Genomic DNA, 25518 nt, shown 5'->3' with positions numbered 1-25518 from the left:
ATAGATGAGGAAATAAATCAGAGAGAAGAAAATTAAATCTATTTTATTCAAAATGTTAATTATATTCTTATTTAAAAAAAAAAAACAATTCTCACTATATTAGCATAGTAGAATTCTGTACCTCTTAGCATGACACATGAACAAGTTAAGGATCAATCTCTGTCCCTGGGAAGATGAATTTCATCATCGAACCTGTAAACCATGAAAGTGCTGCTGTCTCAGGAAGAAATAAGATACTCCCTAAACTACAATCCGTATTACGAGAACATTTTAAACAAGTTACTTATTTTATTTTTAAAGCACTCTAAATTCCAAACATGTCCTCAAACCAGAAAATAAATGGGCGTATGCATACAAAACCTAAGTCCTTTTCAGTCACACAATTATGAATGCAAAGCTCCTGCATGAAAACCTGATCTCAAAAGGTACCTTGCTAAAGATTTGTTATTCTAGAAAAGCTTCTATATAGAGTGGTGAATGCTGGCTCTACCAAAGTTAACTAATGACTTGTTGATCTCAGTGATAACCTGAGATAAATTAATAGCAATTACTAATGTCACTGGCATTAAGTCATGATGCTTCTTTCCTTTTTCTTTCAGCACTTTCCTATGAAAAAGTATCACTGAGATTACATCCTTTTTCCCCTTGTTTCTGAAGCAGATGATTTATGGGATATCAACTTTAAAAAGAAGAACTAGGAGATATTTAGATTACCTTTTTTATAGAACAATCACTCTTTTTCATGAATGAGAAGTACAAAGAGAAAGCCAGCAGGAACGTTTCATTAAGCTTCAGGACAGATGAAGATTTTTTATAAGTCAGGCCACATATTTAGGTAACCAAATACAGACTTCTTGCTACATGTGTCATATAAAGAAAAATAATAGACTCATTTAAAAAGAAAGCTATGTCGACAACTGGAAAAAGGAAAACTATAGTCTCACAAATAGCTTTTAAGATCAAAGGTGACAAAAAATATAATTACCTTTTTTGATTCTCCACCACAAACCCACTGTAACTGTGGCCTATATTTCAGAGACTTGTGTGATGTCTATAAATGCACTGCATTGCCTTTCATAACTTCCAGCAAGGCAAGACACACTTCTAATAGTTAACTTGCATTTTTTAAGGACTAATGGATAATGAGGATTCCTTCTTTACTGTTGCTTTTACCTGTTGATGTAGCAGGGGTGCAATTTTGAACTGAATCACTGTCTTGAGAAAACCCGAGTCTTCTCAAAGAATGTGTAACATTTTGACTAATATAGCTTAAAATAAGTGTGTCCAAGCTACAAGTTTACTTTAATAGCTAGCTGCTAAACAGCTTCACACATCTCTTCTAATATACTATAAGCTCGTTTTTTCATGTAACATAATGTACAAAGCCACATAAGATTCTGAAATGTTTCTGAAATCCACGAAACTAAAGAAAGCAAAACCAGGAGATATTTCCTTTCTAGAAGACCTGGTGACATTCATTTTTTTTACAATATATTGGTAATATTACTCATAACACTAATACTAGAAAACATTCTTGGTATTTTCTTTGCTCAAAAACACTGCACTTTCTAGGGATTTACTTATTGCAAGGTTATTCATCAGTGCACAATACAACTAATGTTCTTGATCAAAAGAACGTATGAAAAAGCAAAGCACTGCAGCTTTGCTCTAGAGAACTTGAGCTTTCCAATTTTACACATGTGCAATCAGTTAAAGAAAAAACTTAACAGGTGACATTTAGGGCCAACCATACTCTCCACATGGAATACTATAAAAACAGGTATTCAGAATAAAATCTTAATTCCACTGACTTCATCGCCTGGACCTATGTTTTCACCCTGTTTGAGCTGAGGCCAAGTTGATAGTGCCAGACACACATGGGAAGGGAGAGCATACAGTATCCAGACAACGCCTCTGAAATCTCTGTAGCTTACATTCCCTACTGCCTCCCCACTGAAGAGCTTGGTATTTTATATTACCTTGAGTAATACAAAAGCTCCATTTTATCTATATTTCTTCCTAATCTGTATTACCCCAAGCATAGAATAGCAATTTCTTTAAAATATACGGAGAAATTGTACTTTTTCACCAAATTATGTGAGAGAGTAAAGTATTTCTGCCTCCCACTTATGACTTCCATCCAAGTAAATATACTCCTTGAACATCAAAGTTATTGCAGTGCTAGTCATTTGGTCATGCTTTGTGCTTCAGCAAAATGGAGCTGGGTGATCAGAACTCCACTTGCCATAACACTGACAAAAGGCACTTATTCAGTGATGACAGGGAGCAAAGAATTATTTCCAAGCCAATGTATCTTAGGAACTATTCCAGCCACATACATCAACTTTTCCAAAGTCAGAAACTTCCATATATAGATTAATAAAAGATGGGATTGGCTCTTGCTAAATAAAATTTTTCAGTTTTGAAGGGTGTTTTATAAAATCACCACTGTTTGGTACATTGGAGGCAGACCTTCCTTCCCCACTCAGTCACATCTAGCATTAAATCCTCATCAATTTTTGCTCCTTGTGATGACTGTCAGTAGATTGATATGTGCTATGTGAGCCTGCAACTTGTTTCCTGCTTAGATGTTCAGTGTTAAGCGTGGTAACAGTAACAAACATTTCCAGTTGGAAGTAGACAGATGCCCGTACTGCTACTGCTCTTTCAATAAAACTGCCTTTCAAAATCCCACTGTGGTAGCAAATACAACACAACTACATAAAGCATCACAGGCGCTGCCTATATACAGCATATGAATCATATCAACAACTAGGAGAATAACTCATGTTCATTCTCTCATACTGCTGCTACCAGTATATAACAGACCTTCTTTGAGCAGCCTAAAGCATTGTCTCAGGTAAGGCCACAGGAAACAGAAGGAACATGCAGGGCTGTCCCTCAGCGTTGCTATTCTTCTCATGTAAATGACTGAAATTAGAAATTTTCTTTTTCTCAGGAACTAATTGCAGGTTTACAACTTCTACTCAGGAATTCTTAATCAGTTTTAGTTGCTTTTGTAGCTTTCTAATTACAGCTTTTAAACTGCTGCATCCCTGTATGACAGCAATGAACACATATGTCCACTTACATTCAAAAGGACTATTGAACAAAATAGACCATTCCAAAAGTTCTTCTTCTGTGCCTACCTAAACTATCATGTGGAAACTCAACACTGTCATAACATATCCTGCAAACATATGAGACCTTAAGCCAGGGTGACACTCGGGCACTGACAAACTGTATCTGTCCCCAGAGAGAGCAGGCAGTTCCCTTCTCCAGGATGCAGCAGAAGCTGCTAGACTTGTTTTTTCAGGCAGTAAAACAGCAGCCTCCATCTTCTCTTCGGTATTAAAGATCTTAATGTAGCCAACAACAACAGTATAACATTCACGGCACGCTGGAAAGGCATAGCAGCGCAGAAGGGTTCAAGAGGCTCTTTTTACATCCTCTCCTATGAACACATTCAGTACGGAAATGAAATAATTTGATCTTGTATGCATACATAAAACATCAATAAATACACACTGGTTTACAGGCCTTTTATGTATTAATTAAACCTGTACAAAAAGAAAAAAAAGCAATACTTATGTATAGTATTTTAAAAACTTCACTGAGACATTAACATGAAAGCACAGATTTTTGTTTCATGCTATATTTTTAACTCTATTTTGCATAGATCTTTATATGCCACAGACTACTCCAGTGAAACTACTCTGACTGCATCTGCTGTTCTAAACTGACAGTCTAGCCAGACCATTTCTAGTGGCCATATTATATTATGAAAAAAACAGGGAAAAAAAAAAAAAGGGGGGGGGGGGAACCCAGAAAAATATGCTTTCATGAGTCAACACTTTACAACACCAAATCAACCCATTAAATTTTTAAGTAAAGAAGACAAGCTACTGTCTGCACCAAAGAAGTAAACCTGACATACAGCACAACTAAAAAACTCCACATTACTCTTTACCCTGACTTGTCAAGATGCCTTAATACTTATTGAACTGCTATACCTGCGGCTAATAAAGCATTCTATAGCATCTCACTGAAGTGTTTTGAGAAAAGATGAGAAAGGCTGAGTGACTTCAACCACCCAAGGTTTTTATAGCTTTAAATTAGAAGAAAGGTCATTACCAAACTTTTATGAGGCACTCCTGGGCACGCCATTGTAAACTGTTGTCCAGAGCTCCATTTGGCATTCTAAAGTGACTCATAACTCATACGGAAGAAAAGATAATGCCAAACAAAATAAAGCAAGTTAAACACAATATTGTTAGGTTGTCAAGCAGAAGTTTGATATCCTTGAGTTAGCAATTACTTTGCAGTTGCCTTATTCTAGAGTCCTGCCTCAGATCATCTTTACAAAGCACTGTAAAAGCTACTAAAGATGGAAGGGATTTTTTCTTATTAATTTGAATCAAGCAAGGAGTTGGTAATTTGACATGTTATAATATAAAGGCCTGCTCAGTAACAGCGTTAACACACAAAATTGCTGTAGGAAAGTTCATAGCTTTGATGTTCTCCTAAATCATCATTAGTTATGTTTAAATGCCAGTTTAAAATGCTGACGCTACTGAACTCTAACATGGAATTGGAGATTAAAATGGAAAAATAGCACCATACCACAGACCAGAAAACATTGGATATGCGCTCCACAAAGTTTTTTGCCTTCCTCACTCTTTGTAGTAAGATCTCACTCCTATCATCTCCATGGGCTATCAGAATCACAACATGGTTCTAATTAAAGCAGTTTGCATTTAAACTGTAAATTGCATCTTAGAGTAAGTATAAATAAAAAACATCTCCTTCTCTTAGAAGGACAATTTCTAGTAGCTAGAAAGATGAACATGCACATAGTGGGGAAAGGGTGCATAACAAAGAAAATTTTAATTCTGCCTCAGTGCTCATGGTTTTGGTCTTTTTCAGAATTAGTGTATGGAAGGCCAAACACATTGTTCAAAGTTATAAATCACAATGAATATGAATAAACACGGATGCATCAGCAGGACAATGATGCTGGAGCTCAGCCTCTGGCATATGAACATTTGCATGTCAAATTAAATATCAGAACACGGAAAAAGCATCCTCAGTAAATTCAGTAAGAGCATACGTAACACTATACACTTGACTGATTAAGTTGAAGCCAACAATGAACTCGCGCAGTAGCCAGAACTTTTGATTTCACTGAACCACAGTGACTCTCAGTGTATTCTGCCACTTTATCAGTTTGTATTGTCCTGGGATAAACTCCTTTGCCTCTTCATGGATTTGCATAAAGAATGAAAGAGTACTTGGCTCCACGCTTGCATACCCCACCAATGCAGGAAAACCAGTTCAAACAGAAGATAAATGGGGTTTGATGCATCTGGCAGAAATGCTGCCCCTGCCTAACCATCAGCACAGCTGAAAATGGGACAGGAGAAGGTTGTTCTGCTGCTGTGCCAAAAGCATTTATTCAGTATGTTAGCTGAAAATAATAAATCTATAGAAAGCACGCAAGTTAATGACAACCTTTTAAAATATGGTTTCTCTATGAATTATTTTGTAAAAAGTGCCTGATCTTGTTACGTACTGCTTACCCAAATGCCTGTCTAGAGAAGCAGGCAGGTTCAAGTTGATTGTTGTCTTGAGCCTTCTCTGCCCCATGCATTGCCAGCTGTTTACTGGCACATACCTGTCATCTTACCCACCCTTTCTATGTCTGAACTCTGCTCCCATAGCAGCAAAGCTGGTGTGTATCACATACTCCAAGAGGGCAGGCATTCATTCTCAAACAGTGGAAATGGCCCCTCAAAACCTTACTGGTGGCTTTGTTCTCTCACTTATAAAAGACTCCTAATGAGGCACCACTTACTGTCCCTTCTCTTTCAGTGCCTATGGGAACTGCCAAGCTCCTGTCTCATTCTTGCCTCTGTATTTCTAGAGAAAAAAAAAAAATAAAAAAGAAACAGCTTTCACTCCTGCCAGCATCAAGGATACTCAGTGCATGGGAAAGCTTACTCTAACCCATAATTTTCAGAAAGGACAGACCCAAAACTAAGTAGGCAGGGCACACACTTACTGTGTAGAAACCCACATCCAAATCAACACCAGTGGGATTCAAGCTTGGGCTAATCATCTGCCATCAGATGGATATGCCACGAGTAGCTGCCTGAAACACAGCCCGCAGGCAGAGCAGACAGGACATGGGTCTGTGCTCCCCCTCCTGCAGGGCATGAGACTCTCTCCAAAAACAAGAGTGTGCGTGAGCAACCCCATGCCTGGGACATCTCTTAGTACACGTGCCCGCTCCTGCATAGAACTTTCCCTGAAGAGTTTCACAGAAGATGAAGAAACGTCAAGCTGAGCTGCAGATGAATAAGACATTTTGATTTTTGTTGTGTCTAGAACTGGACTAATTGGGCATGTAAACACTCTGTGTTTACAACTTTAGAGTATGTATTTCAGGGAAGATTTTATAAGAATCCACCATGATCTTTGAGCACTTCATTTTCCAACTTGAATGTTGTTTTAGGATTTCAGGCTTGTTTGCTTGTTTTAAGAAATGTATTTGGGAGTTTTACACAGTACAGACAGGTTACTGTGTATCCTGCTTAATATCTGGCTATATGCAATTCATAAAATCATTTTTCTCTTCTCAGGACTGAATTTATTCCAACCTAGAGGAACACAACACCCCCTTGTATCCTGAACTGATAACACATACCCCTATTAAAATGATTTTCAGTTTGCATTTTAATTTGTTTCTCCTATGCCCACCAACACTAAGCATGCATAAAGTCTCATGAGTAAAATAGAGTTTATGACATGATAACATCACACAAAACTTCTTCAAATTCCATCCATCTTGTGCTGCATTTTTTATAGCTATAAAACAAGACTTCCATATGGGTCACAGGCATCAGAACATGAGACAAAATGAAAATTAAGATACTTCCACCTAGTGAGTCAAACCATAATAAGAGCCTTTGGTGTAACATCAAGAACAATTTTTGCCTCAAAAAATTACTGTGGAGAAATTAGAGGCACCACCCTACGAACCATCATTCCTTGTTCAAATTTGCTTTCTTTTTAGAAGTGATAAAGGTTCAGAAAAGTACCACCTTTGCCAGACAAAAACAGCTACCCTACAGCCAGGCTCCCAAGCCCCAGGTACTGTGCAAGCACTGTTGCAAGAAGGCGCAAAGGTCTAAACAGTGACACACAGGGAAGTACAGGCACAAAATTGGTTCTTCTGTTTACAAAAGAAAACAGAAAAGTTTGAGTGTTTATTGCTGTGTCCAAGCTCTTTATGACACAGTATAACTGCTAGTTTGATAATTAGCAAGTCAAGTTTGTAATATGAAAGATCCTTTTTTCATACTGATTTTACTGAACTTTTCAGTATCACTGGTAAACAGAATCATAGAATAGTTAGGGCTGGAAAGGACCTTAAGATCATCTAGTTCCAACCCTCCTGACATGGGCAGGGAAATCTTTTATAACATTTCTGGTAGTATACAAAATTAATTTTTTTTATGAATATCATTTTATTTCCTTTGAGAAATCTTGGTTTTGTAACATTTTGTCTATTTACTTTTATTTTCTACATTGCTTATCAAAATATGCCAGTGACATTCCACACAATGTAAGACTCAGACTTGCATAGCAAATTTGCTTCTACTACATGCTCCACCATAAACTGGAGGTTCCTGAACTGCCTATATTCCTATTTTATAAACACAAGGAACATCTTCATGCACCTTTCACATACATCTTTGACTCAAGTTACTGGCTGGCAACTTTATGTTGATGATACTTCCCTTACTACTCCCAACTCCTTACTTCTGAAATAACATTGTTCTTTTTCATTATTCTATAAGTTTTTGATTTCCTTCAGTTCACTGCTCTTTTTCTATGGAATTACTATCCACTTTATGCCAAACTTGAATTTACTTCCATGTATTTATTCCAGCTTTCCTCTCTATTCTCTACCCACATTTCCTATTTCATACTCCTAGTGACAGAAACTGATATATAAAGCCAGGCTTTTAGACCTTGTGATTCCTGCTCAGATGGGCTAAAAGAGTGGAAGTGGTGAAGCTAAATAGTTTAATCATTCACCATAATTTCAAAACAAATCCCACAGACCATGTTATTGGTTGGCCCCTTTTGCACTAAGTACAGAGAGAGATGCATAAACTGAAGCTCAGACCTGGTCTCAAAAATATTTTGGGGTACTGTCTTGTGATTGTTTCCACAAAGTATCACAAAAAGCCGTGGACTGTCACAGCTCATTGGGAAATTCCACCTTAACTTCTGCTCATGAGAGAACAAAAATAATGGGACTGTCTGGAATATCTCAGCATCTCAGATTCTAAAGACACGTAGTGATACAAAAAATTATTCAGTTCAAACATTCTGAAAGCTTTTTGTTAGAAAGATGATTTTTGTTGTTAGGGCTCTGTAAAATAATAGTTTGACAGTCCCTGTCCAATATCAGCCTTCGGGCCATTTTACTCTAAATGTTCATACTGTTGAAATCACTGAATTATTTTTTTAATTCAGGATTTTTTTTTGTTTTGGCACATTCTGTCTATGGTAACTTGCTTTAGAACTAGATTGCTGTAAAACTGTTATGTTTTTGAAAGATATTCCTAGACATATCCTTTCCTCCTTTTCCTGAAATGCTTCTGACAAAAATAGCTTATCTAATAGTTTCTCCTAATGTTAGCCACTAGTAGGAAATTACAATACTTACTGGAGATTAGGCCCTATTTAGCAGCAGCAGGAGGAAACCTAAAGCACCACCAATCCAAATAGACAAATATTATTTTATTCAATTTTTAGACACCGAACGGAAGAATTGGAAATAACATCACGTAACTCAATCCTCAGAAACAGGTTATTCCATTGAATTTGCTGGGATCTATCCTCTGATTAATATCAAGACTGAAACCTGTATGTAACTCTAGGAAACACACTGAGCTCTCTGGAAGGACAGGGACACAAATACTGGATTTATGTTCTTTTATATTACAAATGATTCATGCACTGGTGATTTCCACACCCAGTGCCTCATTATTTTGGAAGTGACATCTCAGTGGGCCCTTCTCCAAGGCTTCTCAAACTGTGCTCCAACCATATGCCTTAAGCAGAAGTTTAGTGCCCTCACTGCTGAGCATGACAGGTCTGCAAGCTTTTATACAGAATATAATCAATGCAAAGGATTAACTTCACCTGTGCTGAATCCAATCATCTGTTGTTCAATTCAGAATACCCACTGAGATTACATATCACAACGTTTTAACTACACCACTTCATCCTGTTCTGGTTTATGTACGTGAGAAATCAGAGTAAATAACTACTTAATGTAATAATGTGGCCCTTTCGAATGTTCCTTATTTGACACAGAACAAATCTTACTTAATATGCTCTCCAAACAATGCTTTTAATCTCTCATATGCAAAAAGAAAACTGTTCAATATAGTTTTTTCATCCAGTCCATGGGTGAGAGCCATTATTTCCATTCATACTCTTTTCCTTGAAGTGTACACCACCATGAAGTGTTTGGGACAGTTAGTTTTCAAAATAACTTACGTACTTTTATTCACCTTATTTCTACGATAAAAGACCCCACAGCAAGGATGGAATAACAATATGGAAACTAACCATCTAATCCAACTGGACACACTTTATTGAAGCCTTATTACTTCCATGTGCAAGAGGAAACTAAAGCCAGCTGCAATCCCCAGTATCTGGCATCCTCAGTACACACTGTATCCAGCAGGAGAATTTCACTTCTTGTTTTCATTTTTACAGCCCCGTAATATTAGACATATGGACTTATCTCGATCATTTAGAGATCAAGAGTTTTAACTGAACAAAAAAAGCAAGGTCTTTATTATGCCTAAAACAATACTCTTCTTTAAAAGTTGTAATGCTTTGCAAATATTATTCTAATCTCTTTTGCAGTATGAATACTATTAAAAATAACTGGTATCAAAATTTTAGTACAGATGATAAAATCTTCAAGAATGGGTATAAAGAGAAATGACAATATGGTTATAACATAGATTCAAGTCAAGCAATTTATATGAAAGAATCTCCCCATGGATACATTCAATGCCATAGTTATATTCCAATGTATTCTGAGGTAGTATGTGTGATAAATTAATTCAAGATACAAATCCTACTTTCCTAAAAAATACCAATATAAAATTAAGAGCTATCATGAAACAAATATTTGTTTTCAATAGAAAAAAATAAATGGCTCTTTATTAAAGCATTTAAAGCTTTCCTTTCTGTTTTCTGAGTGGTTTACCAAGATATACCTCTGATATGAAAACACCCCCAAGATGGATCAATCAGGTAATTAACTTTCTTAATGGAGGTCTGAGAAGATTAAAGCTTCATTCTGTAGTTTCAGCAACACATTTTGCATCTCGCACTCTTCCAGTAATATTTACTGATGAGGTTTTTTAATTTTCAACTCACTTTTTTTTCTCCAACACATATGCTTTTCTTTGCTATGTCAGTAAATTATGAGAATACTGCACAGCTTAAAAGTTTTCTCCTCCAGTGTTATTAATAATGCAAGACACTGAAAGTCAGGTTCTTTTGGTTGAGTTTATTTCACGTTTGTAAGAATTTCAGCAAAATCATTACTTTTAACACATATTTTGCAGTACCTTATGACTTTCCTAGACCTATTTTAATCAAAGAGGCTACCTATAAGAGAAGGGAGGTCAAATATTAATTATTTAACAGGATGATAAATATTTGGTTCTTAACAGAGACAAAATTTTGGTAGGAAAAAAAAATACTGACCTCCATTTAATGATACTAAAATGAATACAATTACTCTTTAAAAGAAATTGTACTACAGATCAAGAAACAGATTTCTGACTCCTTATGCATATGCAATTCAAAATTACATTCACAGAACAGTTAACTCTATTCCTTCCTACAAAAAGGCTAATTTCCAGACTTTAACTACTACTACTTTCTATACTAATTTAGAATCCCATTTCTCTCTAGGCCTATAATTAAATTACTTTAAGAACAGAATAATCAGAAAATGCTAATCAGATGGTGATGGACATGATTAGTTTAGATGTTTCTATAAACCAGTATCACTGATGTGCATAGGAAAGAAATCAAGTTAGGGTGAAAATCTGTATGCAAGTACAGGTATAAAACATGTCAGAAAGCTCAAAAGGTCTTCCAGAAAAGTTAAAGCCTAATGTTCCAAACAACTGCTAGTGACGTGCACCTCAACCTTACAGAGCTGTCTTGTGCATAGAAGCTCTCCACAAGTGCGAACATCTACATAACTATGCATGAATCACTTCCTAAATCTCTGAACACTATGCACAACACCACATTACACTGCACTGGGTTTGGGTGCTTTTTCTGTGTCAGATTTCAACTTTTCCTAGAATGTATTTTAAAGAAGCTTTAGAGATAAAAATATGAGAAAAGTAAAAAAAGTACACTAAAATCAGACCATACATAAAGATTTTCCCTTTGCATCTAAAAGTGCCTCCTCCCTGTTTTTCACTAAAAGTTAAAATTTCTACTGCAGCAGGAGCTACGCCCAGTGCCTGGTTGGTACATGGTTTCTCAGCTGTTGAGGTAAAGTATTGCAAACATCCACAAAACTGAAATCTAATAAAAATGTAAAAGAATAACTTAAAAAATAAAACCTCAATTTTTAATGTAGTAATAAATATTCCTTTTATAAGTAAATATATTAATCTACTCAGAACACTTTCATACAAATAATCTGTGTACCTGAACTGTGGAACTGATTTCAGACGCAAATCCTCCTGTCAAGGGAGCCTCGTGGCTTATCAGCAACCGCCCAGTCTTCACCACTGACTGAAAGGAAAAACAAACCCCAAAAATGTAATCAAATTGTAGCTCTTGTGATTTATTACTTGTACTGCACATGGAATATATGAAAAATATGTCATTATTAGCACTGTTAGAATGCAGCTATTTCTCCCCTCTTGCATTTTTCACTGAAAGATAAATCAAAAGTCTAAATTGAGTAATTAATAGGATGCTTTTATATTTCCTGTAAAAGTGTTTCCATCTTCCATTTCAAGTAAATATCAAGAATAAAAATTTATTCCATTGACTATGAATTCACCCTATCAATACAAACTGTAACTTTTCTGTAGGAGAACAAGGATTTTAACAAGTCATTGATAAAAACCTGGATCCTGAAAAACATGTAAAGAAATCCTTCACTGACACATATCTCTGCACAACCAGATCCCAGGTAAAGTCATGATCATAACTATTCAGAAAGTAAAATTATTGAATAAAAATTTCAGGAAGGAAACAATTATATAGATTCATGATGCTTATTTAAGTTTTTCATGGCAGTTAGAAGCAACATTTTCTAATTTCAGATCTCAAAGCTTGTGTGGTTTTTACGTGATCTACTTTATAAATAATCACATAGCACAATATACATAGAAGGTGATTTAATTAAAAAAAGTATTCATATGAAACATAACAATGGAAGAAAAATATTTTTAATCTGATGGGAGTATAAAGCTTCACCACACTCAAATATCTTACAGTTTACTGCAACTACATGCTAAATTGCCTAGAATCGAACATGAGATACCTTTGGTCAGAAATACAGCAGCAACATCTCACATTTCATAATACACATATAGTCAGAAGGTGCATAAAAAAGTTTCATGAACAAAATCAGAATAATGTGTATGTTAATCTTTCAAGAACAGTTACAGTCTGATTTTTAAGATAAGTACAGAGTGTACTGCTGGCGCACCGTTAGTCATCAAGTGCAAAAGCCCACGACAGTGCTAGGCTATCAGGTCACACTTTTTTAATGCTGTGATCTTCAATTTAATGTCTACGCCAGCACATTTCCAGTCAGGCAGCTGCATGCATAATAGAATTCACAAAGCTAATGCCTTAATTGTACAGTTCTCCTTCTGATTCAAGTACTTTTCTATTTCTTTTGCTTTTCTAGCTATGACTCAATCAATGGCTCTACATAGCTCATCCACAGATGTATTGGCAAGTCACAGGCCTATAAACAAGATGATCCATATACTGTACTATGAAGTGGTTTGACAACATTCAGAGCTAAACAAGGCAGGAAAAGGCATTTCAACAGTTGGAAAGTAACCCGCAGTTATGTAGGCCCATTTCTTGAATTGCTTTTGCCAGCACTGGAAACTCCTATCTAAAGAGCAGAGACATTAACTGCACTATAAGTCTGTCCAATAAATTAAAATGACAGTTAAATGAACAAAATGTACGCTCCAGTTTGATACGATAAAACTGATACAGTTTTCAGTTGCCATGGGAAAAACAATACAATTAATCAATTTCAAAGATTTTTTTTAATCCTCTTAGTTTAAACAAATATTATTTTGCATGTGTTTATTGTGAGAGGTTCACACTTTGAAAAATTACAAGCTATCATCAAAGTTACAGATTCGGTTTCTCAGAATTTAGTAGTATGAAACAGACTTTGTTAGGACTCATATAAGAAAATCCACATGGGATCAGACCAGTAATCTAGCAGTCCAGTATCCTGTCTACACAATGGAGATAATCTGATGTTTAGGAAAGAGTAAAAATAGGATCTTTAATGTGCTCCTTCCCAGCTTCTCAACCTCCAACTATTTTCACATCTCAGGTTTCCTGAGTCCAGTACAGCTTCTTGCTCTAAGTAGCTGGTAACTTTTCCTGTATTAATTTACCTGTTCTCAAATTGAACACATGTCAACAATAAAGGAAAAAATAAAAAGAAGAAAAATCTCAGTTTGGAAACCTGCTTCTCCTATATAAGAAAGCCTTAGTTTTACATATAACTTCCCAAGGCTTCAAGGATTCCTTACCTGTAGGAGCTTGTTAAGAATGAGTAAGCAGCTGTGATCAAGTATTGTATACAAGCATCTCAGCCCTGTTAAAAAAGCACTGTTTGTCACTCCTGTTGGAAAACTAGCATAGCTTTGGTGTTTTTAGTACCTATCATAGCTTGTTTAGGGTCAGCATGGATACCTGCATGACATCATGCCAGTCAGAAATACCATAAAAATTCTCCTACTGGTTAAACCAGAATCAAAAGAAGCAGAAATTAACCACTACACTGCACTGCAAATACAGTCCTGAACTTTTAAGGAAGGACGCAAGTATTGCAATTCCTGAGTCTTATAGGCTCCTCTGCATCAATTTCTACTTCACATTAACACTTGTTCCTAAATGATAGTCAGTCTTTCAGAAACACGTGCAATCTTAGCTATGGTATTTCCAACATTTGCAAATGCATTGGTAAGTTGTTTCAGTGTTTAACTGCCTTCGCTGTTAAAATTCTGCACCTTACTTCCAAACTAATTTGGCCGACTTCAATTTCAAGCTGTTGGTTCTTTTTCTTCTGTTTGCTAGATGGAGAAACTATCCATCAGCACGTATCTGCTTCCTACATGAATACATTAAGATTGTGATCAAATGGTATCTTGACCACACTTTTGCTAAACAAAGCACACTGAGCTCTAAATCTTTCACCAAACAGCACACTTCCAATTCCTTCATCACTCTTATGACCATATCCTGAATCACCTCCAGTTTTCAATGTCCTTCTTGAAGTACACCCATCTGGAAACAGCATTCCAGACTTTTTCACACCACCACCAAATATGGAGATAATATAACCTCAATATTGGAGCTCTTGGATGCGTGAAGCCTTTTGGCCAAAACATAACAACACTGAGTCCAGCTTCAACTGATGACTGCAATCCCCTGCTCCTGGGACAGAGGGGTTTGTCCTTGAAGGATAATTACTTCCTGGAATAAAGATGGAAATACAGTGTGCATTTATTATTTCAAGATACAAAATTATATTTGGATATGTTGAAAAATACACTGTGTGCCAGAACGCAACTCAGTTAAAGAGTGTGTCTCCTCTTTATCAGTAACTGTCTATTTATTTTATCTATTTCTCCAGCTGTTTGTTACCTCTATGTTTTTATCAATAATGGTTTCAAAAGTTTTTATATCTTGGACAGAAATATTAAAAAACAGGTTAAAAGTCCAACTCTGCAGGACCTCATGACTTTAGTATTTCTATTCACCAACACTGCCTTTCTGTGCCACACAGTTAAAGTCAGCCCAACTGAAGCCCAATATTCAGAAGAGCATTTACAGTTCAAATAAGTGCAGCACAGTAACATTACCTAATGGCATTCTCAACCTTCAAACTTCATGGGAAATAGCAGTGACATAAAACTGGAGAAAACAGTGAGTAAATCAGTGTAACAAATTTGCCAGCACATAATTTTACCATTTTATCACCTTTTAAAAAGGTGGATAGTTGGAGTGGGTTTCTTTTCCATTTGACTTAATTAGAGAAAAGGATGGCGTTTTAAAGAATGGCATTTTTGTCCCCTCACAACTTGTTGCATATCCTGTAAGTGCTTGATACTCCTCCATTTCCCCAACATCCCCACTTTTTCTGCTAAAACCCCAGTCTTTACACTCTTCTTACCTCAATAAAAGATTAAAATGTTGAAGTGTATGCACATTCTGCAGCTCATGTAGAATACTTTTTTTAATGCATCTTAAAAAATATGGTACGGCATAGGAGATTGGCATCAATAAAAACGTTCCTTCTTTACATACGCAATCAGAAGTTGTTGCTTGCTGATCTTTAAAGTCCAGAGATATTTCTGGGGGTACTAAGTCATTCTGTAGGTATAACCTACTTCAAATTAAATCAAAATGGAAACTTTTTTGCCATCTTTAATAACAGACCATAGAGGAAAGCAAAAAACAACACCCAGGTATTCAGAGAGCATAGCTCCTCTCTGTGTCACTGCCACTCCGCACTTTCACAGCTAAGTTCAGCTGATGCAACCTTCGTTGCTCCCATAAGGGAGAGGTCCTACCCTACCCAGAACCTCCTGTTCCCAGCCCATCCCTGACATCTCCTCAAGCAATAAAGGGGCCATGCGGCAAGCCAGCTGAAGGAGATAACTGGATTTATCCAGCAGCAGCCACCACCCCAGAGACAGATTCAGACATCAAAGGCAAATCAGAATTTGCTCACGAAAACTTCAGCAGTTCTCCCTCTCTCCAGAAGGCAGCTGACACACAGGTCATGGCACACCACTGTCACCTGTGCTATATCCAGTTATTAAGAGAAAAGACTCTAGGGCTTTCAAGTACTAAATTAACCCTAAAACAAAACCAGAAACCAATACTGAAGGTACCGTTCCACCTCAATTTCATTGTCAGGGCTGGTTTACATCAGTGTCATCCACAAGGACAGCCACTGATTTTGTGTCAGAGCAAAAGGCTAGTGGCATGATCACCCTGATAATGAAATGTAAAAGAAAACCTAGTGCCTTTGCCAGACTAGTGCTTTCAGAGTGCACTTTGAAGGCTTTCTGAACTGCAGCCCAGGATTTTTGCAGTGAAGCAGTTGAGCAAATTATTTTCAACCTCCCTGGTGACACTTTTTATCCAAGAGTTTCTATAATCATTTCTCTGTTCAACTCTCAATTCACATGTTGGCCGCTTTCCCCCCTCCTACAGGCACTGATGACAGAAGAAAACAACACAAGTCTGGCACTTCCAGGCACTTTGAAATCTAAGTGCTGACACTACCAATAACATACTATGCCCTTACTTAGAAAAAAGCAGACTTAAACCAAAATTAGTTTGACGGTAAACTGTATTTTACACTATTATTCTCCACACATAGCAACAGCACTACTTCCAGCTTAACCAGCTGCTTCAATAACATAGCAACGGCCTTATTGAAATTATCAAAGTCAGCATTTTATTATAAATGGCTGTCATTGTGTCACAATGGCAAATTGCCTGTTTTAAGAAGAAAATCTTCTCAGAAATAAAAGATTTCCATCTCTCACAGAAAAGGAAATATTTTGATGCTTACATTCACAGTTAAATTTTTGCATACTTTTCACTGTATCCTTTAGTGAGTGTAAAAGTATCCTGCATAACTGAAAAACTTGCTTTCTAAAATAATTGTAAAGAAGCTGGCAAAGCACTGAAATTCTATTGTTATTATATCCATTTTGCACTAAGCATGTATGAAACGATTATAAAATTACACAAAAATGAGCACTGATATGTGTCTTTCCTGAAAAGAAACCCAAATACAGAAGCTTAAAAAAATAAAACAAAAAACAAAAAACTTGGTAAAGTTTCAACAAATGCCTCAAAAAAACTTTTTTTTTTTTTTTCATTTTTAGATCAGCTTTAATGAATCTATGCTTGGAAACTGTAAAACCTTCGGCAGGCTACTTTCCTTTTAATGTTTCAATAACAAATGAAATTGCATAGCAGCATTCTTTGTACTGAACACCATAAGCACAGGGACAGAAGATCCTGGATTTCTAGTCAACACTTTCCCTAGAGAAATACATAACATAACCTGACAGGTGAATCACTGTGGTTTACATTTACTTAGCACATACATATCCATAGGATGACACATCCCAGATACAGTGAATTGTTTGAGCACATGATATACTGACAATCTTAAATGCAGTTATTGCATCCCCAGTTTCAGACATCAGATTCTTATTGGGGTTATGGGATCTCTGGAAAACCAAACAAATCCTGAAGAACATTTTTTACTAGGGTGCCAAAAGAAGGAATAGAAGAGAAATAGGATGTGTCCTAATAACCTGGAAATGAGAAAGCCCTGTAACTTCCTAAGGATTATGATCTAGTTTGCAAATTACAACTGTCACAGTTGCCCTGATGAACCACCTTTTCCTAGAAGCAGTAAAAGCTAGGAATAGTACGCACTCTTTAAAGCGCCAATCTAGCAACAAAAATAACCCTTACCATTGAATAAAAAATATTAAATCATTAATCTGAATTAAAAGAGAATAAAATAACATCATTTGGTGTGGTTTTCAACACTACTAAATTCCCAGAGAAGAAAAATTAGTGAGTCTTAAAATCTACTATGTTGTGATGTCTACACTACACTCCCAAAAGTTGAAACTCATTTATCAGTCAACTCAAGATGCGAAGACAAACAAATTACAAGAAAAACCATTATTTCATCACACACAGCTCAACAGCTCAAAGTATGAACAAGATTTCACAACTGCTGGTAATAAGACAGTCAGCCTTACGCTCATTCTGCTAAGATTCGTAAGGCTACTGTAAGTATATCACAGTATTACAATAATGTAGCAGAGAATCCTAGCAGTATGTTGGCAACAATGTATGTAGATCAAAGAGAAAACTACTTGTAAAGGAAACAAAATTTTTTCAAACAATACAATTAAAAGGCATGGGCAGTTTATAGTAGATGAGTACGCTGATTAACAGCAGAGAATGAAAAAGAAATCTGATTTCTTTTTAGCTTGACACAAATAGCTAACAAGTTGCCAATCATTTTAACTGATCCATATTAGGAGAGCACAAATCTTTGTCTTTCAAGGTTCTAATCCACCACTGTCTGCTTGTTCAGCTGATGTAGCTGAGGTTTCTGTTTTCTGACCTACAAGCCTGGAATTCATTGACTGCAGATGGCACAGCTGAGGCTCCTGTTGCAGGCTGTGGCCCAGAATAGAGCTCGGACCTACTGCCAGCTTCAGAAGCACGGAATGACCTTCCCCAAAGCAAAAGGATCTGCAATAACCAACATCATAGCAAGGATGGGCAGATCCACTTGGGCTCACAGGCTGCAAAGTGCACAGAAATGAAGAGGCATTCTGGTTTCTAACAGAGAAGCAAAACACAGTCCATAGAAGGAGACAACACTAACAGGAAACAGAAACAAGGGAAAGAACAGAGAACAGCCCTCTACTAGTGTTCAACACAGCATGCGACCTTAGCATATGGATGATAAGAGAGGCCGTCCTGCTGCACAACCTGTCTCTGACATGGTGTCTACATCCTTACCTGCCTTCTCTGACGGAAAAGCTAAAAACAGAAACAAAGCCTAACAAACAAACAAACAAACAAACCCCAACTAATTTTAAACCAGAGTAGAAGACCAGCTATTACAGAAAATAAAGATTCGAAAGTATAACGCGTTACAACTCCAAGTATCACAGTAAGAAAAACGTAGGAAAATTAAGAGAAGTCTTAGAGATGCATTTGCTGCCGAATGAGCTGTTTACCTGAAAACAAACAATAAATTGAAAAAAACATTAAATAATTATCAAAACATGTACTAAGGTGTAGCATGTTGGATATAGCTGTCCTACTGTCCACTGAGCTCTTTTAAAGTTACTACTGTGCATTCAAATATCGATTTCTAATAAGGAGTAAAGCTCCAAGAAAAGGCCTTAAGTTAATTTTACATGGCCACTTTAAATCCCTTCTCCCTAAAAGGTCAGTCTTGCTGTATTTTCACCTGGCTACTCCTTTTATCAAATCTATAGCATAAATGCAATATAGCTGGATGAAAATCCCGATGGTAGCTCAAAGGAAGGGAAAGGAACAAACAGTCTGGAACACAGGGAAAAGCTGGACCACGTTTTTGACACTGGCAAAGGGGATGCTAACAGCATGATGAGGAAGGAACAGCCAGGTGTCCATCACAGCTCTGATCTTCGACATGTCTTTAAAATTATGTTTAAGAATAAGCTTAAAGTATCAAGAAAGATTTCATATTATAAATAATGTTCTCTGCAGAAAAAAAAAAAATCAATTATACAGTAAAGGCAACATTATGTTTCTGTGTCCCAAGGAATTTTAAGAGTTTGAGACTTCAAATGAAATCACACTGATATGTTAAGCAAAGCAGAGATTCATAATAAATTTGTAAGGTTTACCATTTGATATAATTCTAGATATATATAGATAAGTATACATTGTGCATATATGTCCATGACTCACCTGACCCAAAGACAGTAAACATTCCCATGCCCATACATGTGCATCACCTGGAGTTGGTGAGCCTTGGTTCTATTGTCAGAAAGGCTGTGAATAAATCACTTCTAGGATTTTCAGCTACATTTGAGCTGGTGGTCAAGAAATCGACCTGCACATTCTGCAGAATAACTTTGTATTTCTACTAGATGACTTGGAGTGAGAAAGCAAGTTAACAGGCTTGCAATAAATCTCAAAAACTATTTTCAGACAATTCTCTGAGAACTCTGACCAAGCAGGAAAGAGAGAAAATCAGCATAATAGGTAGAATTGTTCTTCTTTTTTATGCTTCGTTTTCTTACAGTGAACAATGAACAGGAAGTTCAAAAGCGTTTCAGTTGATAAATTGTTAGAGTGCCAGCCAAACTTTCAAAAAAGTTACTTAAGAGACTTCTCTGCACTTTTTCTGCTTTAATATTTTTCCCTACTTATCTATATGCAGATGCATATGTCTATATATTTATTTGTTACAGCATTGTTACACCAATGTCTCAGAAGATTAAGAACGAAACAAATAAAAACCTCTGAAAACATATAGCTCAAATTCAGTGCACCAAAGCAATAAAAGTATTTTGCTCAGGTTCACAAGTTGTTCTGAGACTCAGTATAAATAGCATGCGTGTTGTATAAAAATAGACATCCAACAACTAATTCCCAGTTTGACTATTAGCTCCGCTTAACCAATTTAGTAGTGTGCTCTTGTTCAAACCCAAACAGCCTCTTATGTCAGAATAAAAACAGTTCCCAGGAAGAAATATGGTCCTTCATTAAGCAGATGAGCCTTTACCATTTCTAAGCGCAAGGGAGGTCCATGCAACAGGTTAGGTTTTCATCCCAATTTCCTCCTATATGGGAGCACATTTTCCAAGCAACACATCTGACTAAACAACTCCTGTTAATAAGAAGGACTATAAATAAAATCATCAGCATTGGTGTAACGGTCTGCCTGCCCTATTTATTTATGTCAGCGTTTGTATCCTTTAGACTGTGCCCATTTACCTAAGGGCAAGGGCTCCAGCCCCCAGCCATACTGACTGCCCTTGCTCACCTTATCAATATTTTTCTTTTATTGGGTCCCTAAGACTTGTTATTGAGTAGAAGGAGGCAATTTCTGCTTTCAAACACCAGGCCATGCTCCTGCTAACACAGCCCAGGATGCTGTCAGCCCTCGTTGCTGCCAGAGACACTGCAGGCTCATGCTCAGCTCGCTGTTTCCCAGGGCCACCAAGGGCTTTGCCTACTGACCTGCTCTCCAGCCAGGCACTCCCAGTCTCTGCTGTCACAAGCTCTTCCTTCACAGGTAAAGGACCTGCCATTTGACCTTGTTGAATTTTATAAAGTCACTGTCAGCCCATTCCTCGTCAGACCATTCCTCATCATCCCATTTCTCCAGCTTGTCTATGTTTCTCCAAATGGCAGCCTTGCCCTCAAGCATATCAATCCCCAGAGTTTCATTTCATCTGTTAAGCTTGATGAGGGCCCACTCCATCACCTCCTCACATGACTGATAATGATGCTTGAACAGGAGAGGTCCTAGTACAGACTCCTGCAGCATTTGCCTGTCACTGACCTCCACGCAGTATACCATACTCTCCTCATTAACCATGAACCTCTAAGCCCAGTCACACAAATAGGATTTTATCCAGCTAGCTGTGCATCCTAACTTGGATACAGGAGTATTCTGAGACAGTATCAAAAGCTTTGCTGAAGTCAAGGTACCTATTATCCATTGCTCACCCCCTGATCACAAATCCAGATACTTTTATCACAGAAGGCAACCACATTGGATGAGCATGAGTTAGCCTCAGTAAGATCATACTTTTCTTCTCCTCTATATGTTCAGAAATTATGGGAAACTTTCAGTCTCGGTGAAGAACACTAGTTTTAGCAATGAAAGACAGCAGAAAGGAATTTACTGCTAATTCTTTTATGAATTATCATTTATGAAATGTATAATTTATTTTATGAATTTACATCATTTTCCTAAATTTGATCACAGAAAGGCAACTGAGTGCTCACTGAAGCAAGAGATATGCATCTGTAAGCAGTCTGAGTGCTGTCACTAAGATGACCCATAGTTAAGAGCACAACAGCTATCTCAATACAGCAGAGCTATATTCTAAATCAGCTCTTATGCTAATGTTGCATAACATACTGGTTAAACCTCGCCACTTTGAAACCCACATCAGGATGGATCTTTCCTCCAGTTTAAAATGTACATATGGCAGAAACAGTTCATAAAGAACTAATTTGACCACAGCTGGGATGCACATATAAAATGTCTTGCAGAAAAATGTTAGTGCAATCATAAAACTTACTGCCTCAACACACCAGGGTTTTATTATTCCAATATGTATCATTTTACACTATAAATGCAAAAAAAAATTCTGAAATACTAACGTGGGTTCTTCCTGCACAGCACTGAAAACATAATGCCGCAGTGTGAAGATAGTGGAGCGAGATGATAAGAAATGAAAACAAACACACAAGTAATACAAACTAGCCTGAAAAGTTTAACACATTATGGTCAAAGCCAAAAGGGTTGGCTACAGAGCTAGGCAGAACATCCTAAGAAGCAATGAAGAGAGTAGGTAATAAAACAGCTATGGCATTTATGTCCTACACAGCATTGTCAAGGTATAGCAGAGATGTTCAAGAGAGATTTATAAGCTTCCTGAAAAGCCAAGAACCGAGAACAGTTTACTAATGTGTTAGGCATCATAAAAATACAGAGTAGCAGAGGATTCCTCTCCAGAACAACTTTCAATTTAAATAGCCGAGACTGTGGAAAGATAAAAGAGACATGACACACGGCAGGGTGCATCTCAACACTGTTTGGTATAGTGTTTCATAGAAAAGTGTTAAACTGATATTCTATCAGCCAGTAACTAACTTCCTAATGTCATGCAGTAAACTTACTCTTGTAAGTGACTGGGATTAAGAGATCTCACCAGTGTACATGCATACCCAAAGGAAGGGTGCAAACAAGACAGAGCCAGGCTCTTTTCAGTGATGCCAAGTGACAGGACTGCATAGTTTATGCTATTATGCTGATGTCGTATAACATACAACAATCATGCCACTTTGAAATCCACATCAGGATGGATCTTTTCCCCAGTTTGCTGCTATCAAACCATTTGTAATGCTTTCATAACACCACTCTATATATCCTAGAGCAGTAAATTGATAAGAAAACATTAGCTGCTAATAATGGTCAGAGAATGTGGAGACAGTAGAGAAAAGTTTCATTTTGTGCAGATAGATACTCCTGCTTAACCTAAAAATATTTAGGAACATACTAACCAACTTCAGTAAGAGACAGGCAAAGAAAGATTACTTCTGGAATTTCATAGCATGACCCCTTAATAGTCTTAAGATAAATTGCTCCATATGCACTGGAATCAATTGTTCGGGAAAGAAAACTGATTCAGAAGTCAACAGTAAATTTCAAAATAAAACTCACCTGGCTCTTCTTATCACTTCATTACACTATGCTGATTTTTCACATCTGCTGTTTTCTGATGCCAGAAACTCTTGTTAACAGTGAGAATATTTAATCTGGTGCAAGGACTCCCTGTTTATTTCTGAGGACACTACATACAACCTGAGTAACACTACTGAAATACGTAACATGAATAGGAAAAATAGCTGCTTTTGGCCAAATGCCTCTAAATCTCCCAGTCGTTGTCTGAAATAATTACAAGCAGATTCCTTAAATGATCTTTTTAAGTATAAAGGCAACTGAATTGATGTAAAATATTCATGAATCCGCTAGACTGGTGACTCATAATTCCTCAATACTTTGAACCGTATTTGCCTAGTTAACCACAATTAAATACATCTATATAAAGAATTTCTGAGTGTGTAGCCTAAAACATAAAACTTAATAGTAAAGATTTCAGAAACCAAGAGCTTCAGCAGCAGCCTCTAAACTTCACCAGTCTGACCACTAGATAATAGCACACCATGGACAAATTTGACCTTCCCTCCCCTCAAAACTACTTTTTAATTTCCTACTAATGGAAGGAAAAGCAGCAAGTCTTGGCAAATACAGCAAGACAATGCTGCCTGCCCTAAACAGATCCTTTTCACTAAAGAGATCCTTTTCATCCCAGAAATCATCATGGACATATAAGACCCCCTTTCAAGTTTGTGTGGCATTACAACATTCAGTTGACATTCCACGAAGTCTTCTTCTGAGGCTTTTTATTCTCTTACCATTTAAATTACACTGTTGAACATACAAAATACTCTTCGAAAGTTATCTTGCTTCTTCAGTTTTTCTATACTCATGCTCAAAACTAACATTTATTTTAGGTCTCAGAAGTTATAATTCTATTAATAAATTAATATTTAAATCTCAGATTAACTAGCCCTCCTTTTGCCTTTCAGAAATTATGGGCATATTGTTTATTAACAGTCACAGGTACAACTACATTAAAACTGTAATGAAAGAAGTATATGGCAAGTTACACACATCTCATACAAAGGCTATCAAGTCATTACAGTGTAGCATGTGATTGAAAGCCAGCAGTTAGAACAACAGGAGATAGACACAAGATAACCTGCAATTTACTGCCATTAACCTGTCATTTACCACCTGGGCGCTCTCTATTTTCCAAATAGAAAGATTAAAATGAAACTGCTGTTTCTTAAAAGCTGTAAATGGATATAAAAAACTGTAACAAAAATAAAAGAACTTAAAGGCAGAACAGACAGAAGAAAAACCTTAATTCTGGAAAATGAGAAGTGCAGAAATGTAAATGAAGAAATGATCAGCAGGAAAAAAATAAAAGGCCAAGGCAAGAGAGATGCCAAGATGCAGAAAAGATCTGGATTCTGGAAGGTATGTAAAAGGAACAGAGAAAAGTGGCATAACACTTGTCTGTTCTTCACTCTGCTTCATACTGGAGTTCTAGCATGACCAGGACAGCAACAAGACTTTTGTTCAGGACACAGAAGTCTACTATTAGCCTGATTTAAAACAAGATTTCTCAACCCAAAAGAGACACAGATGTTTAAAGAAGGTTGTTCTAGATCTTCAAACTTTCATATATCCAGAATTTGGCAAAAACAATGAACTCAGACCTAACGCACTGTTTTCTAGTTGCCATATGTTCACTAAATGTTTTAGACACAGAGGAAGGGAACATCAATAAGCTTCTAGACACCAATAAACATCTGTGAAGATGTCTTTCAAGTGTAAGGGGAGAACCATTTTGTTGACACTTTTCATATCAGCAACTGTCTTTTTCAAGTAATACTTTAAGAATCACACCAAGGAAGACTACAGTATGTATGCTCAATGGGAAAGCTAGTGCATTTTATAATCTGAAGCACTAAAACTCCACAGAAAGCAAGAGCTTCAGCATTTATGCATACAGCAGTCGCTTCTTTTTTATTTCCTGTACTTAACTCCAATTCAGGTAGCACAAATTCATACAGCTCAGGACAAGACAGATAAATCTGTTTCACTGCAGCTGTTGAACCCACTTATGCTGAGGATTCCTTGGATTTAGCATCTGAATTATTAACATGGCTTATACAGGAAAGCATGAGGCAATACAATGGAAAGATCTGAGCAAAATAATTATGACATAATCTACGAAAAATATGAAGTAG

The 25518-nt window shown here is 36.8% G+C and overlaps 1 protein-coding gene across 4 annotated transcripts in view; it reads right to left on the bottom strand.

Moving 5' to 3' along the window:
- Positions 1–25518, bottom strand: part of BCKDHB (branched chain keto acid dehydrogenase E1 subunit beta) — a 113997-nt gene that overhangs the window by 32637 nt on the left and 55842 nt on the right. For 3 of the 4 annotated variants that reach the window (XR_009962752.1, XM_062608262.1, XM_062608260.1), the window contains exon 9: positions 11776–11862. The exons of the other annotated variant lie outside the window; for it this stretch is intronic. Coding sequence is in view for 2 of the 3 variants with exons in the window: in XM_062608262.1 (XP_062464246.1) it covers positions 11776–11862 (87 nt within the window). In the remaining variant the exon portion in view is untranslated. The remainder of the gene's footprint in view (positions 1–11775; positions 11863–25518) is intronic. 4 annotated transcript variants of the gene reach the window in all.

Source organism: Pezoporus occidentalis, unplaced genomic scaffold (genome assembly GCF_034315485.1).
Source record: "Pezoporus occidentalis ecotype Australia unplaced genomic scaffold, CSIRO_AGI_Poc_V1 ctg13, whole genome shotgun sequence".
NCBI classification, from domain to species: domain Eukaryota; kingdom Metazoa; phylum Chordata; class Aves; order Psittaciformes; family Psittacidae; genus Pezoporus; species Pezoporus occidentalis.
The sequence above is the reverse complement of the archived record's forward strand: the minus strand, read 5'-3'. Positions and strand labels throughout refer to the sequence as shown.